The sequence below is a fragment of the Petaurus breviceps genome, unplaced genomic scaffold (genome assembly GCF_028583685.1).
Source record: "Petaurus breviceps papuanus isolate PSGF00001 unplaced genomic scaffold, PetGlider_PUasm1.0 185, whole genome shotgun sequence".
Taxonomy (NCBI): domain Eukaryota; kingdom Metazoa; phylum Chordata; class Mammalia; order Diprotodontia; family Petauridae; genus Petaurus; species Petaurus breviceps.
In genome coordinates this window covers 23,036,045-23,051,218 of record NW_027185797.1, presented here as the reverse complement: position 1 = coordinate 23,051,218, position 15,174 = coordinate 23,036,045, and the positions used below count along the sequence as shown (strand labels likewise).

At 43.6% G+C, this 15,174-nt stretch overlaps 1 protein-coding gene across 1 annotated transcript in view; it reads right to left on the bottom strand.

Annotated features, from left to right (window-relative positions):
* STT3B (STT3 oligosaccharyltransferase complex catalytic subunit B) overlaps positions 1-14,284 on the bottom strand; it is a 102,726-nt gene extending 88,442 nt beyond the window's left edge. The window contains exon 1 of the mRNA XM_069088571.1: positions 14,022-14,284. Within this exon, the coding sequence (XP_068944672.1) occupies positions 14,022-14,269 (248 nt within the window). The 5' untranslated portion in view covers positions 14,270-14,284. The remainder of the gene's footprint in view (positions 1-14,021) is intronic.
* Between the last annotated feature and the right edge of the window lie 890 nt (positions 14,285-15,174).

The following is a 15,174-nucleotide window of genomic DNA, read 5'->3' as shown; positions in this document are numbered from 1 at the left end:
TACACAAGATGCAGCAGCGTCTACTAAAAATTAAATATCTTGGAATACAATATTCCAAAAAGTTTAAACTCAAGAAAAACAACATGGGGGGGGGGGGGGGAGAGGGGAAGAGAGACAGAGACAGAGAAGGAAAACAAACCTTTAATGTAAGAGAACTTTTGAGTATAAAAGAATAGAGCTGAGTAGAAACTTTGAAATGTGAACACAAAAGTGGAGGAGTCGAGAAAGGAAGATTTATTTGGTCAATTGGAAAAAGAGGTATGAAGAGGTCACAGATGAAGTAGTGCTACTAACATTCAAATACGGTGAGAAGAAAAAAAATATTCTTGAGCACCTCAATGTCTTTAAAGGTCATTGTGGGAGTTAAGTAAGAAATAGAGGGCCTAGGAGAAGCCTGGTTCTATTCTGCAGAAAGCATTAAAAGGGAAAAAAAAAATTAAAGCATCCAAGGTTCCCTCTTAACAACTGTGAAATGTTTCACAAACTGTAGTGTTGTGACAATAACTAGAATTGTGCCATAAGAAATGAGATCATTTCTGAAAACCCTGATTAGCATGAACTAAGCAGAGCCAGTAGAGCAATTTATACATGGACAAAAAAACCAAAAACTTTGAAAGATTTAAGAAGTTTGTGAAAAATGCAAAGATCAAACCATGTCTACAGAGCCAGAAAGAGGTAAGACGTATTTGTGGACAGGACCACTGTATGGATTCGCTTTTACTCAACTAGGCTTATGAGGATTTTCCCCATTACTTTCTCTTAGTTAACTGAAGTGAGGGAGTGATGAGTAATCAAGAAAAAGGGCCACTGAAACTTAAAAAAAACAGACAGAAGAAAGCACTGAACAGCCAGATTAACCAAGTAGCATGAAATACTCGTAGTTTCAAGGAGAATACCCTTTTTATGTTCTACTATGTATATGGAGATGCTGCTTTTGGTGTGCTAAAGTTCAGAATTTTTAAAATCTTTATTCAGTTAAAAACTATATGATTTAATTACAAAGCATCAAAGAACAAATTACAGGAACAACAGAAAATTTCATCGAAGAAAATAATAAAACATTGCAAAACTCATGGAAAAAATTTATTTCTGAATACTTATCAATAGAGAAAAAAAATCCAATGAATTGGGCATACAATTTAAAAAACTTAGAAAGCTACAAATAAAAATAGGGGAAAATAAATAGCAAGATAGAAATTCTAAAGTGATAACATTTAAAACAAAAATGTTAAGTTAGGGATTTTTTTTAAAGAGCCTGATTAAAAGGAGAATTAAATTGTTTCTATCAAAAACGAAGCAAGGGAAATTCACAATAAAATAAAGGAAACAATCAAAAACTAATTTCCTCAATTATATTCTCACAGACCTGCTAACTTAGATTAAATGGATTAAAGTGGACAGGACCACTGTTCCAATATCCATTCCCCACCACACCCCCAAAATATTAACATAAGAAATAAAATATTTAAGTAATCCCAAATCAGAAAAAGAAATTGAACAGGGCAAACTCTCCTCCAAAACCAGGCATGTTTGCAAATAGATTATATCCAACATTAAAAAAAAAAAAATTCAGAAATGAAGGGAAATTTCCAAATTCTTTTAATGATACAAATATTGCATTGATACTTATACTAGGGACAAATAAAGTTATAGAACAAATACCCTCAATGAACATAAACAAGAGGTTAGCAAAAAGGATACATCAACATATTAAAATTGCAGCTATGCCTGGGGTGGATTTCTACCAGTAATGCAGGATTGGATCAACAAGAAAAAGGAACATAAAGGACTATAATAAAACTATAACCCAAATTTTATACACACAAACCTCAATTAAATGTGTGTACATGTATTGTACCCATGTTCATATACTGAAAACTTTCTAAAACTATAGTATGTGTTTCTGCTTAAAACACTAGAAAGCTTAGTAATAAATGGGTGTGGTCAATAGTATCCATCTAAAAAGCAAGAGCCACTATCATAAGACACCTTTAATAAGATCAAGGTTAAAGCAAGTCAAGGGGCAGCTAGGTGGTGCAGTGAATAGAGCATTGGTCCTGGAGTCAGGAGGACTTGAGGTCAAGTTTGACGCAGACACTTCCTACACTGTGTGACCTTGAGCAAGTCACTTAACCCCGATTGCCTTCCCTTCCCCCCTCCAAAAAAGAAGAAGACAACAGAAATGTTTTGGGGCGGCTAGATGGCCCAGTGAATAGAGCACGGGCACTGAAGTCAGGAAGACCTGAGTTCAAATCCAACCCCAGACACTTAACACTTACTAGCCATGTGACCTTGGGCAAGTCCCTTAACCCCAATTGCCCTGCCTTCCCCCTCCCCTCCAAAAAGAAAAAAAAATCAAATCACCACTACTATCTGACTCCTAGGTAGAAATGCTACTTAATAAGACAAGATAAAAATCATGAGAATAAACAAAGAAAAGAACAAAACTATGCTTGCCTTTCTCCAACTGGTGAGCTCCTCCTGGGGCCTCCCAGGTTTGGGGAAGACTTAGGCTAGTCTATCTTCATTTCCCACCAAGTGGTGTTCCTGCCTTTTTAGACTGAGAACTCAAGTCCACACCAACTACCTCCAGCCCCTCCTCCTCATTTCAGCTGCCTTTTGTGAGCCGTCTTCCAATGCAATGAAAGCTCTTCAATGGCAGAGATTGTACTCTCAGCACTTAAGAGCTATCATAAATGCATGTGTATTTCAAAAGGCAATAAAAAATTTAGTTAAAACAAACACATCAGCCATGCTGAAGGATATAAAATTCATACCAATCATTAGAATGTCAATATATCACTAACACAATTTAACAAAAAGAAAAAAAAATAGAAAAAGATATTTCATTTAAACTAAAGAATGTAAAAAGTATTTGGAGTATATGTTTCAAGATACACACATGCAGCACCAATGCAATATTCACAGCGCCCATGGTCACTATAAATATACCTGCATGGTGCTCAATCACAAAATATAACAGACTCTCCATATAGAAAACAGAAGCAAAACATTTATTCAGACATACCAGAAAACCTAATCCCCAAACCAGTATGCCTATTTCATCACAGTAGTAAAGAAGTTAATAAGCCACACCAGCACGGAGAGCCACAGCATCCTTCAGCCTTCCCACAAACCCACATTTACTCACAAGTCTGTCTGCTCGCTCACATGCCATCCTCTCTCCTCCCACCACAGGCTCCATGTGACTACATTCAGCCTATTGGGGGGCAGAGCATATTTTCAAAGCAGGGAAGGTCTTCAAATTCCCCTTATGGCCCCAAGATTTTTCATGTCCCTTACATAGCAAAGATACATTAACAATATATTTCATTACATAGATTAGTGAGAGTTTAGGGGTAACTGGTGTCAACAGAACTTTGCAACAATATAACAGGGATAACAGATATCTTAGGGTGGGGGGGTGGGCACAAACACCCCATCTCCCCCCCCCCCCCCCCAGTACACTGCTTTAAGGTAATGACTTCAGAAGGTTCAGGTAAAGTGATTGGGTCCATTTTTATTTTTCCCACTAAAACTATTAATTCCTATCTTCCTTACTGTAAATTGGTATCTTCCTTCAGGTACATTCAGGTTCTATTCCAATGATGTATTTAGGAATGGGCACAATAACCACAACATATTCTTTCTTAAGTAACTATCCAATTTTCATCATTAGTTTGACTTGTCTGGCTGATATTTCAGCCCCTCCCAGTCCTGTGATGGTCATAGGAGTTCCATGCTTGAACTTATCAGGGTTCCCATAAATGAGGGAGGCCTCCATCCTATCAATAAATGCCCTGATTCATTTTTCCATTATATAGTCAGATTGATAGGGGATCTGCAATCTCATCTGTGTATTTCTTTAATCTGAGCTGGGGCTTGCCCAATTTCCTATTCTCCCTAAAAGTGTGACAAACTTGGATACAATGGTCCAGGAGCATCTGTAGGGGCAGCCCTTACTTCTGTATTCCATCTGACAGTAAGCCCCTTATCTCATGTACATTTTATATAGTTCATTAGTTGGAATATCATCAATTCTTCTAAAATCTACCCTTGCTCTCAACAGAGCAGTGGACAATTCTTTTCTCATCAATCTATTCTGACTTTGAATCCTCTGGCCATTTACTTTTCTCTCTCAAGGAAATTTATCTTTTTCCCATTCCCCTAAGTCACTTAGCTGTGAAATCTTATCCAGCACCTCTGAAAGAGGGTGCCCTATTTCACTGATTAGTAGAGTCAGAAGTAGGTGCTTATAAGCAGTCTTCACCATGAGATTTCTATGAGGAACTGCTAAGCGGATATCATGATATGTATCTGCATCTCCAACCATGACAGCCGTTTCATTACTTCTTTCAACTTTCTCATGCAGTCTCTAAGCGAATGCCAGGGTCTGTCTCCTATAGGCCATGTAGAATCAGTGGGATACATTTTATTGCATCCATCCGCAGCTAAAGCTAACAAATTGGTCATATTGTTACCTCCTGCCAAATGAAAATATCTAGAAGCTTGCTAGACGAAAGGATTCTGATAAATACTTTAAAATTTGAAGCCATCCTCACTATCTATCAATACTCCTCTGGCTCCTTAAATCACTGATTCTCACCATTCAAGACACCAATGATTCTCCCATCCTTTGAGTGAATCTGCTTAATGTATCGGTAATCTCCTGCTGAGTGAAATCCTCCATTTTTCTCCTGAACACTGGGCTCCCTGATTCTCCTGCTTTCTTCTCAGTATGGGGCAAGCTTCTGTTCTTGTAAATGTGTGACCTTGAGCAGGTCACTTAACCCTGATTGCCTTCCCTTCCCCCAGACACTTAACACTTACTAGCCACGTGACCTTGGGCAAGTCCCTTAACCCCAATTGCCCTGCCTTCCCCTCCCCTCCAAAAAGAAAAAAAAAATCAAGTCACCACTACTATCTGACTCCTAGGTAGAAATGCTACTTAATAAGACAAGATAAAAATCATGAGAATAAACAAAGAAAAGAACAAAACTATGCTTGCCTTTCTCCAACTGGTGAGCTCCTCCTGGGGCCTCCCAGGTTTGGGGAGGACTTAGGCTAGTCTACCTTCATTCCCCACCAAGTGGTGTTCCTGCCTTTTTAGACTTACAACTCAAGCCCACACCAACTACCTCCAGCCATCCTCTCTCCTGGGAGTCGTAACACCTAGGCTCAGTTTCTACCAAAACTGTCTGAACTTTCCTCCTGCTTTTTCCAAGCCAAATTCATGGCAGCCCCTCTCTTCTACTACCTGAGATCCTCCAGCCTGCTCTTCTAAAGGAGAACTCCAATGCTGGAACATAGCCAATTCTTTCTCCAGTTGAGTTTTTTCTTGTAAGAGCTTATCTCTACTCTTACACATAATATGGTAACCTGCGGTAAAACACAGCCTCCAGCTCTCTCCCAGGTTTTATTGGTATTCTTTGCAAACATGTTTCTAAATCTCTAGGTTCTCCCTTCTGTAATCCCAGTTCCCAATTTTCACAGAGCCTTGTACTTTTAGACCACTCCCTTGCTACGGAGGCAGAAGGCATTCCATCCTCATCGCCAAATGCAGTGCCAATGCAATATTCTCAGTGCCCATGGTCACTATAAATATACCTGCATGGTGCTCAATCACAAAATATAACAGACTCTCCATATATAAAACAGAAGCAAAACATTTATTCAGATACCAGAAACACCAAATCCCAAAATCAGTAAGCCTATTTCATCATAGTAGCAAAGAAGTTAATAATCCACAACAGCACAGAGAGCTACAGCATCCTTTAGCCTTCCCACAAACCCACATTTACTCACAAGCCCGTCTGCTTGCTTGCATGCCATCCTCTCTCCTCCTACCTTCAGCTGCTCTGACTCCCAGCTTCCTGTGGCCTCTGCTCCACCCTTCAGCAAACTCTTCCCATCAGTCTCCTTGTGACTATATTTAGCCGATTAGGGGGGCAGAGTATATTTCCAAAGCAGGGAAAGTTTTCAAATTACCATTACCACTACAACATGAGAACTCTAAGACAACTACAAAGTACTCTACAGAACTAGCAGATCCAGTTAATTAGAAAATTATTTATTGTTCAGGTTAGATCATACCAACATAATAAAAATGACAATAGGAAATTTAATTTATTCAGTGCTATACCAAACTACCAAAGGACTACTAAGAGAATTAGAAAAAATTAAAAATTTTTATTTGTAGGGACAAAAGGACAAAAATCTCAAGGGAAATAATGGGGGATCGGGGAAGGGGTCTGCGACACCTTCATGGAGGCACAGAAGCAAGCCTAGCAATACCAGATCTCAGACTAAACTATACAAAAAGAAGAATCCTAAAAGCTATTTGACACTGGTTAATAAACAGAGATCAATCAGTGGAGGAGATTAGGGACACAACAGAAACAAAGTTCACAGAGTAGCACAATATTTGATAATCCCAAAGCTTCCAGCGACTGGGAGATGGTCACACTATCTGACAAAAGCTGCACAGAAAAGTGGACAGCAATATCGCAGAAATTAGATACAGACCAATACCTCACAACATAGACAAGTATTCGTTCACTCACTCTCTCCCCATCTATTTGGAGACATGAGATAAAAGATCATCACACAGGTAAGCAAATTTATCAGAGAAGGACATACTTTTCACCTATTTTATGGACAGAACAATCTATGACCAAAGAACAGAGAGGATCCATAGAAGATAAAGTAGATAATTTCATTTATACAGAATTTTAAAGTTTTTAAATAAAGGCAGTGCAGTTAAAATTAGAAGGGAATGGGGGGAAAATCATTACAAGTTTCTCTGCCAAGTTTCATATCTAAGGTACTGGTTCAAAATTTCTAAGAGCTGTCCCTTAAATGGATAAATGGTCAAGGGATAGGCAAGTTCTCAAAGGAAGAAATTTAACTTAACAATAATTATATGAAAAAAAGTAACACATCACTAGTAATTAGGAAAATGCAAATACAAGCAACTTTGAGGTTCCCTCTTATAATCATCAAATTGACTTAGGAAAATTACAAATTATTAGAGGGCCCACGGGAAAACAGATGTCTAAATGAAATATCGGTAAAGCTGTGAATTGGTTCGGCCATTCTGGAAAACAATCTGGAACTATAACAAGTCATTCAATTGTGTATACCCTCTGACCCAGAGATCTTACTACAAGGCCTATACCCCAAAGACATCCAAAAAAAGGGAAAGGACTCATATTTGAAAAAGAATATATCATAGTACTTTTTGTCAGCAAATAACTGAAAATTGAGAGGGTGTCCATCAACTGTTTAACAGCTGAATAAATTACAGTATATGGATCCTATTGTGATACAAGAAATGGAAAAAGGAACAGTTTCAAAAAACTTGGATAAAGTAGAGAATAAAATAAGTTGAACTAAATTTATATAACAACATCATAAATAAAAAACTTTGAAATACTTAATTCCTCTTTATACCAACTGGATTCCAGAGGACTACTGAAGTAGCATGCTCCCTACCTCCTGAGAGGTTATAGACTCAAGATGCAGATTATGACATTTTCAAATACAACCAAGGTCAAAATTAGTCTTGCTTGTTTGTTCCTATGTGTTCTAAGGGCTCTGGGCTTTTGTTTTAGTTTTTTTTTTTTTTTTCCTGAGAGGATGAGCAGTATGGAAGACAAAAATAGGTGGGGAAGGGGAATAGAAAGAGGGCAGCTGATTAGGAAAATAGATCATTAAAGATTTTTTGAGCACACAACAGAAAACAGGCCAGAAAGAATCAGACAAGCAGTTTTTTAAAGTTACATATTTTAGAAGACAAACTGTATACAATAAGAAATCTCAAATTTCATGTGGAAATGAGCATTTATTTGGTATTTGTTAAGTTTAGAATACAATAAAAGAATTTCTAAAAAATAGAATTTGCATCAAATAAAGAGAACCCACAAAAAGGAAAGAGAAAGGGTCTTGTGTTAGGGATAGATTAATCTTCCTAAAAAAATAAGATAAAATAATCCAGAAGAGGCAGTATGATTCAGGTGCCAAAGAACTGGATTCAAGTCTTAACTCTGACTCCTGCACAAGCCATATGACCCTGAGCAAGCCACTTAACATCTTAGGGTCTTAAATCATTCACTGTAAAGACTCTATGGTCTCTGTAACACTGTAAATTGTAATCTTCAGTAGGAAATTACATCTCCTGACCAAGAGCCCTGCAGTAATGAAGTTAAAAATTGCTGACAAAAAAATTTTTTTTTCCATAGTATTCATTGCTCTAGTTAGATAAACAGCTGAAACAACAAAGCAAATTGTACCCATCTAGGCACAGTATTGTTAAGAATATATATTTTACTGGCAAACAGTATGGCAGAAACTAGGTATAGACCAACATTTATTTCACAGTGTTTACCAAGATAAGGTCAAAATAGGTATGTGATTTAGACTTCAACAGTGATACCATAAGCAAATCAGGGGAGCATGGAATAGTTTACTTGTCAGAATTACAGATAGGGGAAGAATTCAGGACCAAACAAGAGAGACAATTATTAAATGAAAAATGGATAATTTTGATTATATTAAATTTAAAAGTTTTTGCACCAAGAAAACCAATGCAGAAAACTGGGAAAACCTTTCTACAGTATGTCTGATAAAGGCCTTATTTCTCAAATATAAATTTGACTCAGTTCTCTATATAAGAAGACAAGTCATTCCCCAACTGATAAATGGTCAAAGAACAAGGACAGGCAGTTTTCAGATGAAAAAAAAAAAATCAAAGCTATCTATTAGTGACATAAAAATGCTCTAAATCACTATTCATCAGAGAAATGAAAATTAAAACAACTCTGAGGTACTACCTCACACTTAAAGATTCACTATTATGACAGAAAAGGAAAATGGTAAATGTTGGAGGGGAGGTAGGAAAATTGTAACCCTAGTGCATGCACTATTGGTAGAGTTGTGAACTGAGCCAACCATTCCAGTAGAGCAATTTGGAACTAGGTCCAAAGGGCTATAAAATCATGCATAGTGTTTGACCCAGCAATACCACAATTATGCCTGGATCCCCAAAAGATTTTTAAAAAGGGGGAAAGGACCTATTTGTACAAGAGTATTTATAGCAGCTCTTTATGTGGTGGCAAAGAATTGGAAACTGAGGGAGTGCCCATCACTTGGCTGAACAAGCTGTGGTATATGACTGTAATGGAATACTACTGAGCTTTAAGAAATGATTAACAGGGGGTGGCCAGGTAGCACCGGCTCCAGTGTTGGGGTGACTTGGGGATCGAATCCTGGCTCAGACACTTAGCACCCACCCAGAAACACCTGGCCGTGTAACCTTAAGCAAGTTACTTAACCCCCAAATGCTTAGGGGCGGCCAGGTGGCTCAGCAAGTAAGAGCACCGGCTCCAGTGTCGGGATGACCTGGGGATCAAATCTGGGCTCAGATACTTAGTACCACACCCAGAAATAATAACTGGCTTTGTAACCTTGAACAAGTTACTTAACCCCAATTGCTTTAAAAAAAAAAAAAGATTAACAGGATGATTTTGGAAAGACTTATGTGAACTAATGCAGAGTGAAGTGAGCAGAACCAGGAGAATATTGTACACAGCAATGGCAACATTGTACAATGAACCACAAACATGAATGGCTTAGCTATTCTCAACAATACCATGATCCAAGACAATCTCAATGGATTCATGATGAAAAATGCTATCTTCACCTTCAGAAAAAGAACTGATGGAGTCTGAATGAAGACCTAAGAATACTATTATTCACTTCTGTTTTTTTTTGGTTTGAGTTTCCTTCCACAAAACGACTAATATAGAAATATGTTTACATGACTGCACCATATATAACCTATATCAAATTGCATGCTGTCTCAAGGAAGGGGAGGCAAAGAAATTGGAACTTAAAATTTAAGAAAAAAATGCTAAAAATGGTTTTTACACATAATTGGTGAAAAATTTTATTAACAAAAATAAAACCTACAAAGGTGAGGGGGGGAAAAGATTATATATTTTACTACCCCCAGCTGAAGTAATGTCTCTTTGTCATATATAAAATTTTTCATCACTTGGCTCCTTCCCAGACTTCTTGCTTACCATATCTACCATCCAGCTTTCCTGGCCCATTTGCTGTTCCTCCAATAGAACACTCCCTCCCATGTCCCAGCCTTTGCATTCCTTAGCTGGCTCTCATTACTAAAAGGTATTACTTGTCTCCCCTCCTCCCTCTCACCTCTTAGATGCCCAGGCTTTCTTCAAGCCTCAGCTCAAATCCCATCTTCTGTCAGAGGCTTCTTAGTCCCTCCCAGCAGGAGATTTGCAGTCCTACAGGTCCTGTAGGTACCTGGTTATGTAGGTGTTTCTTGTCCCCCCCCCCCTCACCCCGTCCCCAACTCCTTTAGGGCAGGAGTGTTTCCACTCTTGTAAAAAAAAACCTGCTTGCTGACTGACTGCCCCAAACCCAATTCTGCTCTCCCACAAACAACAGCAAACACCAGATAGTCCTAAGTGCAATGGCCTGAAAGCCCAAGGTCTAGTCCCAGGTCAGTCTGCCATCAACTTCCAATGTGACCCTCAACAGGGCAATCAGGCCCAACTGAGGTTCAAAGGACCTTCATTATGTTCGAAGTCTCTAAGGTCCCTTCTGAAAGAAAAACATGAGCTAATAAATGCTTGATGAAGGGGGAGGCGATATAGACTAATCAACATGCTTTTTATACAATCCGATGCTTCTGAGTATTTCCAGTTTTATAATTCATAATTATAAATTCAGACATTTGTAGAATCATTTCCTATATTTAAAAAAATCTTGACTTTTGTCTTTTAAATTACAAACTAAACTGCTCAAACTTTTTTTAGTTACTGGCTCAACATAACAAACGCTAAGTCACACTTTAAACAGTTTCAAAATAAAACTTCAGCTTTTTGGAGAAACTAGATTCCTAAGCAGCCTAACTGAAAAGTCTTGCTATAGCCAGGAGCTTCACAACTGAAGCTGGCCCAGTAGCTTTCTTTACCCAAAACTCTACAAAGTTCAATCTGAAGGCGATGATTCAATGCAAAGATGAAACCAACTTGCCCGATCACTGGGCATATCAAAGTGGATTCTCCTTCCTTCTATTCCTCTGGATTCTTCAAGATCAGTTTAGGCAGCCACTGCTGCCACCACTTCCTCCAGAACTAAGCCTTGCCTGAGGCCCAGACCAGCTAGCATGTCTCCTTTCCCAAAGGATCATTTTTATCCTGGTGTATTTCCCAACAGAACATAAATTGTTTTTGTATCCTAAAAACCAAGCATCTTACACACAGTAGGCACTTAATGCTTATTAAGAATATTGAGAAAGAACCATAAAGGAGTATAATTTCTCCAATTAATTACAGCTTCTTAATATTTACCTTTCTGTATGCTATGAAGATTTTAATTTGTGCTCAAATTTCAAGAGCCTGACAACATATTCTCTCCAGTATGCCAGGTGAATTCAGATAACTTCATCACCCCATCAAAGAACCTGAAATTTTTAAGAAAAAGCAAAGGCTATCTTCCCCATAAAGGAGTTCCAGGACCATCTAAAACAGGGGATCTTTACCTTTTGGGTGTCATACACACCACTTTTGGTAGCCAGAATAATGTTCTTAAATGCAAAATATATGCAGGAAACCAGTTGCTGATAGGCAAAAAATAAAACAGCCCAGTTCCTGCACCCTGATTCTAGAACCTCCCTGAGATTGTTTTAGGACCAACAGGAAATATACCCCCAACACCACATCCAACCTCTAGGTTCCTAGCCCATGCTAACTCTGAAAATCTGGTGCTTTCCCAGGATACCTTGGGAGCTCCTTGGTACTCAGGTAGTAGACAAGTAACAGTAGCGAACTGAGCCCCCTGACACCATCCCCTTCACTGAAGCTCTCTAGCTAGAAAGGAGCAGAACATTAATACCAGGCTCCTTCAGTTTTAGGGCTCCCCACTGGACAACTTGTTCCAGCAGTGTTTTCAGGGTCAATGACCTTAGTTCCTAATTCCTCCTGTAGCTGTTGATAAAATAATCTATAAACTCCAAGTGACTTGAATTATAATTCTTGTTTTGACTCTATTCAGGGCACCTAGAAAGCTGCCAATGGCATCCCTGGGCTTCATCTATAAAAGGAAGCCCCTAATGGGTTTCTAAATTTTCCTTATGTCAAGAAATTAGATTTCATTTTCCTACAGAAATAAATGTTATACAATGTGACTGGGCTGCCAAGACGTCTACAAAAAGCCTGTTAAACCCTCAAAGAACATGAAGTGTGGCCCCCAAACAGCTGATGACTAGTAGTGATGGGGAGGGGAGGATGGGCTGTCAGAGATCTTGGAAGAATCCCACTCCCTCTGTAACCTACAGGATGTTGAGCATCAGAAACTCTTGGGAAAATCACCAACTATCCCAACTTCAAGAGAAGTTATCAAAGTATTAGAAGGGTGGTAATAGGGTACAACATGTCATAGCGGACCCGGAGGTGGACTTGGGTTCACATCCTGCCTCAAACACTAGCTGTGTGGCCCTGGGCAAATAGCTAAACTTCTCTCATCTTTCAAAGTGGAGATGGGTAAAAAGCAAATACTTGAGAATCATAGTGAGGCTTTAATCAAATAAACATATGCAACATCTTATGCAAAATTTAAATTATTGTATAAATGCAAGTGAATTTTTATTGACGACCATCTCAAAATAAGTAAAAAGAATTTTCCCAGATAAAAGTCGATATAAAGGAGCGCTGTTAAACTGGTTGGGCAATGAAATGTAAATGTTTAGCAAGTACTGAAAATATTTTCTCCAGGAGCTACTTTTCTGTCACTATCAATAATTGAAAACCACAACTCTAAGTCAAATAAAAAAATGGAAAAACAATACTGCCCGCCGCACTTAGAATCCATCAACACTTGCACTCGACATTAACTGATCCAGACCTAACCCTCGTCTGCACCGGGAAGAAAGAAACGGACAAAACGAGCATTCTGACATATTAAAAACAACCAGAAAACTGCAGCAATCACTCACGTCTGCTCATTTAATTCTTCCAAAATGTAAGACCCACATCTGTGTCTAAAGGCTAAAGAAAAACGTAAAAACCGCGGGAGGACAAAGGAAATAAATCAACTCGGACGGCTCTCCCCACGGTAAACTTACTCCGGAGCGGAGGAGCAGAGCCCGCGGAGGGCGAGCCCCGAGCCAGGGGAGGCTCCGCCGGTCCCGACCCCCTGCCTGAGGCTGGAGAGGCCCACGAGGGACCGCGCCGAGGCAGCCCACTCGCAAAAGTCCACGCATCGTCCGTCCCTTTGGGGGGGACTTTGGACTGACGGCTGCGGGGGACTCCGACCTAGCCCGGGGACCACCCCCCACTCGCGGCGGCGACCCCTCCTCACCTTCCAAGCGCGGGGTCGGAGGGAAGCGAAGGCTCGCCCGGGGCCAACAGGTGCGCCCCCTCCCCGGAGCCCCCACGCTCGGGCCAGAGCCGCCCGACCCACGCTGCCCCTCGGGGCTCGCCGGCCGCTCCAGGCCCCCCGACTTGGGGAAGCGGCCGGGCGGGGTGGCACCGCTCCCCCCGCCCAAGGGGCACGGGGCCACGGAGCCCCCCCCCCCCCCGCGGGCCGGAGCCGCTGCCCTGCCTGGCCCCGGGTCCGAGCCGCAGCCTCGGAGGCAGAGCAGGTGCGGGTCCCCTCGCCGCACAGGCGAGGTGTCCGCGGGGGGTCCCTACGCCGCTCCGCGCCCCTCCGCGCCGGGGGGTGGGGGGAGGCTGGTCACTTTTAGGCTCGCCACTTTCCCCCAGACCCGGTTAAGTGGGGGCGGCACACCCGGAGGCCCCCGCGCGGGGCTGGCCCCCGCCCCGGCCCCCTCCTCCTCCGCCCCCGCGGGGGGGGGCAGGCAAAGTTCGGGGCGGGGGAGGGGCGGGGGGCCGGCGCTCGCGGGGACTTCTCGGAGCCTCGGGGTCGTCCTCCTCTGCGGCAGGCCCGGGAGGGGGGGGTGGCGGCCGCCCCACGCGCGGCCGCTCGCTCACCAGGGGTCGAACTCGTGGATGATGCTCTCGAAGCGGATGACGGCGAAGAGGCGCGAGCTGAAGCCGGCCAGCCAGGCCAGGAAGAGGATGGTGAAGGAGAGCAGCGACTGCCAGCCGGCCGGCTGCGACAGCCCGCCCGCCAGCGGCGCGGGGCCCGGCCCCGGCCCGCCCGCCTTGGAGCCGGCCCGCCCGCCGCCGCCGCCTGCCGCCGCCTTGGGCTTGCTCTCCAGCGCCGAGGGCTCCGCCATGTTGTCGCCCGGCGGCGGGTCTCGCTCGCAGCCGCCGCCGCCGCCGGAGCCGCCACCGCCGCCGCCTGGTGTGTGGGGCGCTCGCTGGGCGGGGCCGCCCGGGAGGAAGGGGAAGGCCGGCAGCGAGGCCGAGGGGGCGGGGCTCCGGCGCGGGGGCGCGCGCGCGGCCCCCGGGAGGCTCGGGGCTGCCGGGCAAAACCGGAGCTGGAGCGGGAGCGAGCGCGGCCGCGCCGCCAGGTCCGGGACGAGGAAGTGGAGGCGCGCGCTCGGCAGCAAGGACAACCCCCTCCCCCGCCCCTTCACACGCACGCGCCAACCCCCTCCCACCGGGGTAGGGGCGGAGCGCGAGCAGCCCCAGCCCCGCCCCGCGTCCCGACAGGAACTCGCCCCTCCGCCTGTCAGAGAGCGACAGGTCCGTCACGGGGCGGGCACTAGCCCGCAGCCGTAGCCAATGGGGAAAGGGATCCCGCCGAGGAGGCGGGGGGCGGGGCTGCAGGTCGCTCCCGCCGCCTCCGTCGTCCTGGATTGCGCGGTTACGCTCTCATTGTCACTGGAAAGACGCAACTTCGCACGTGGGTCTGCCTGGGAAGGCGGAAGCGCTTTCGGCCACCGCTCGTCTACTGCCCCAGCGGAGAGCGAATGCTCCGGGGCGTGGGAGCACGGAACCTCCGCCGTAGGAAGGCACAGGGGAATGGCCCAACGTGCCGGGCGGCGTGACATTTAACCCATTTCGTGCGGCCCGCCTTCGGCACCACGCGATGGAGAGAAGGGGAATGAGGGGAAGGTGCGCAGGCGCGGAGGGCTCGCCGGTAGGGAGCGCGTGGGTCCCGCTAACGGCAGCTTCTCCTGCCCACGTGCCGAGGGGGGCGGGGTGGCGCGGCTCCGGCGGCGCGCGCAGCCTGCTC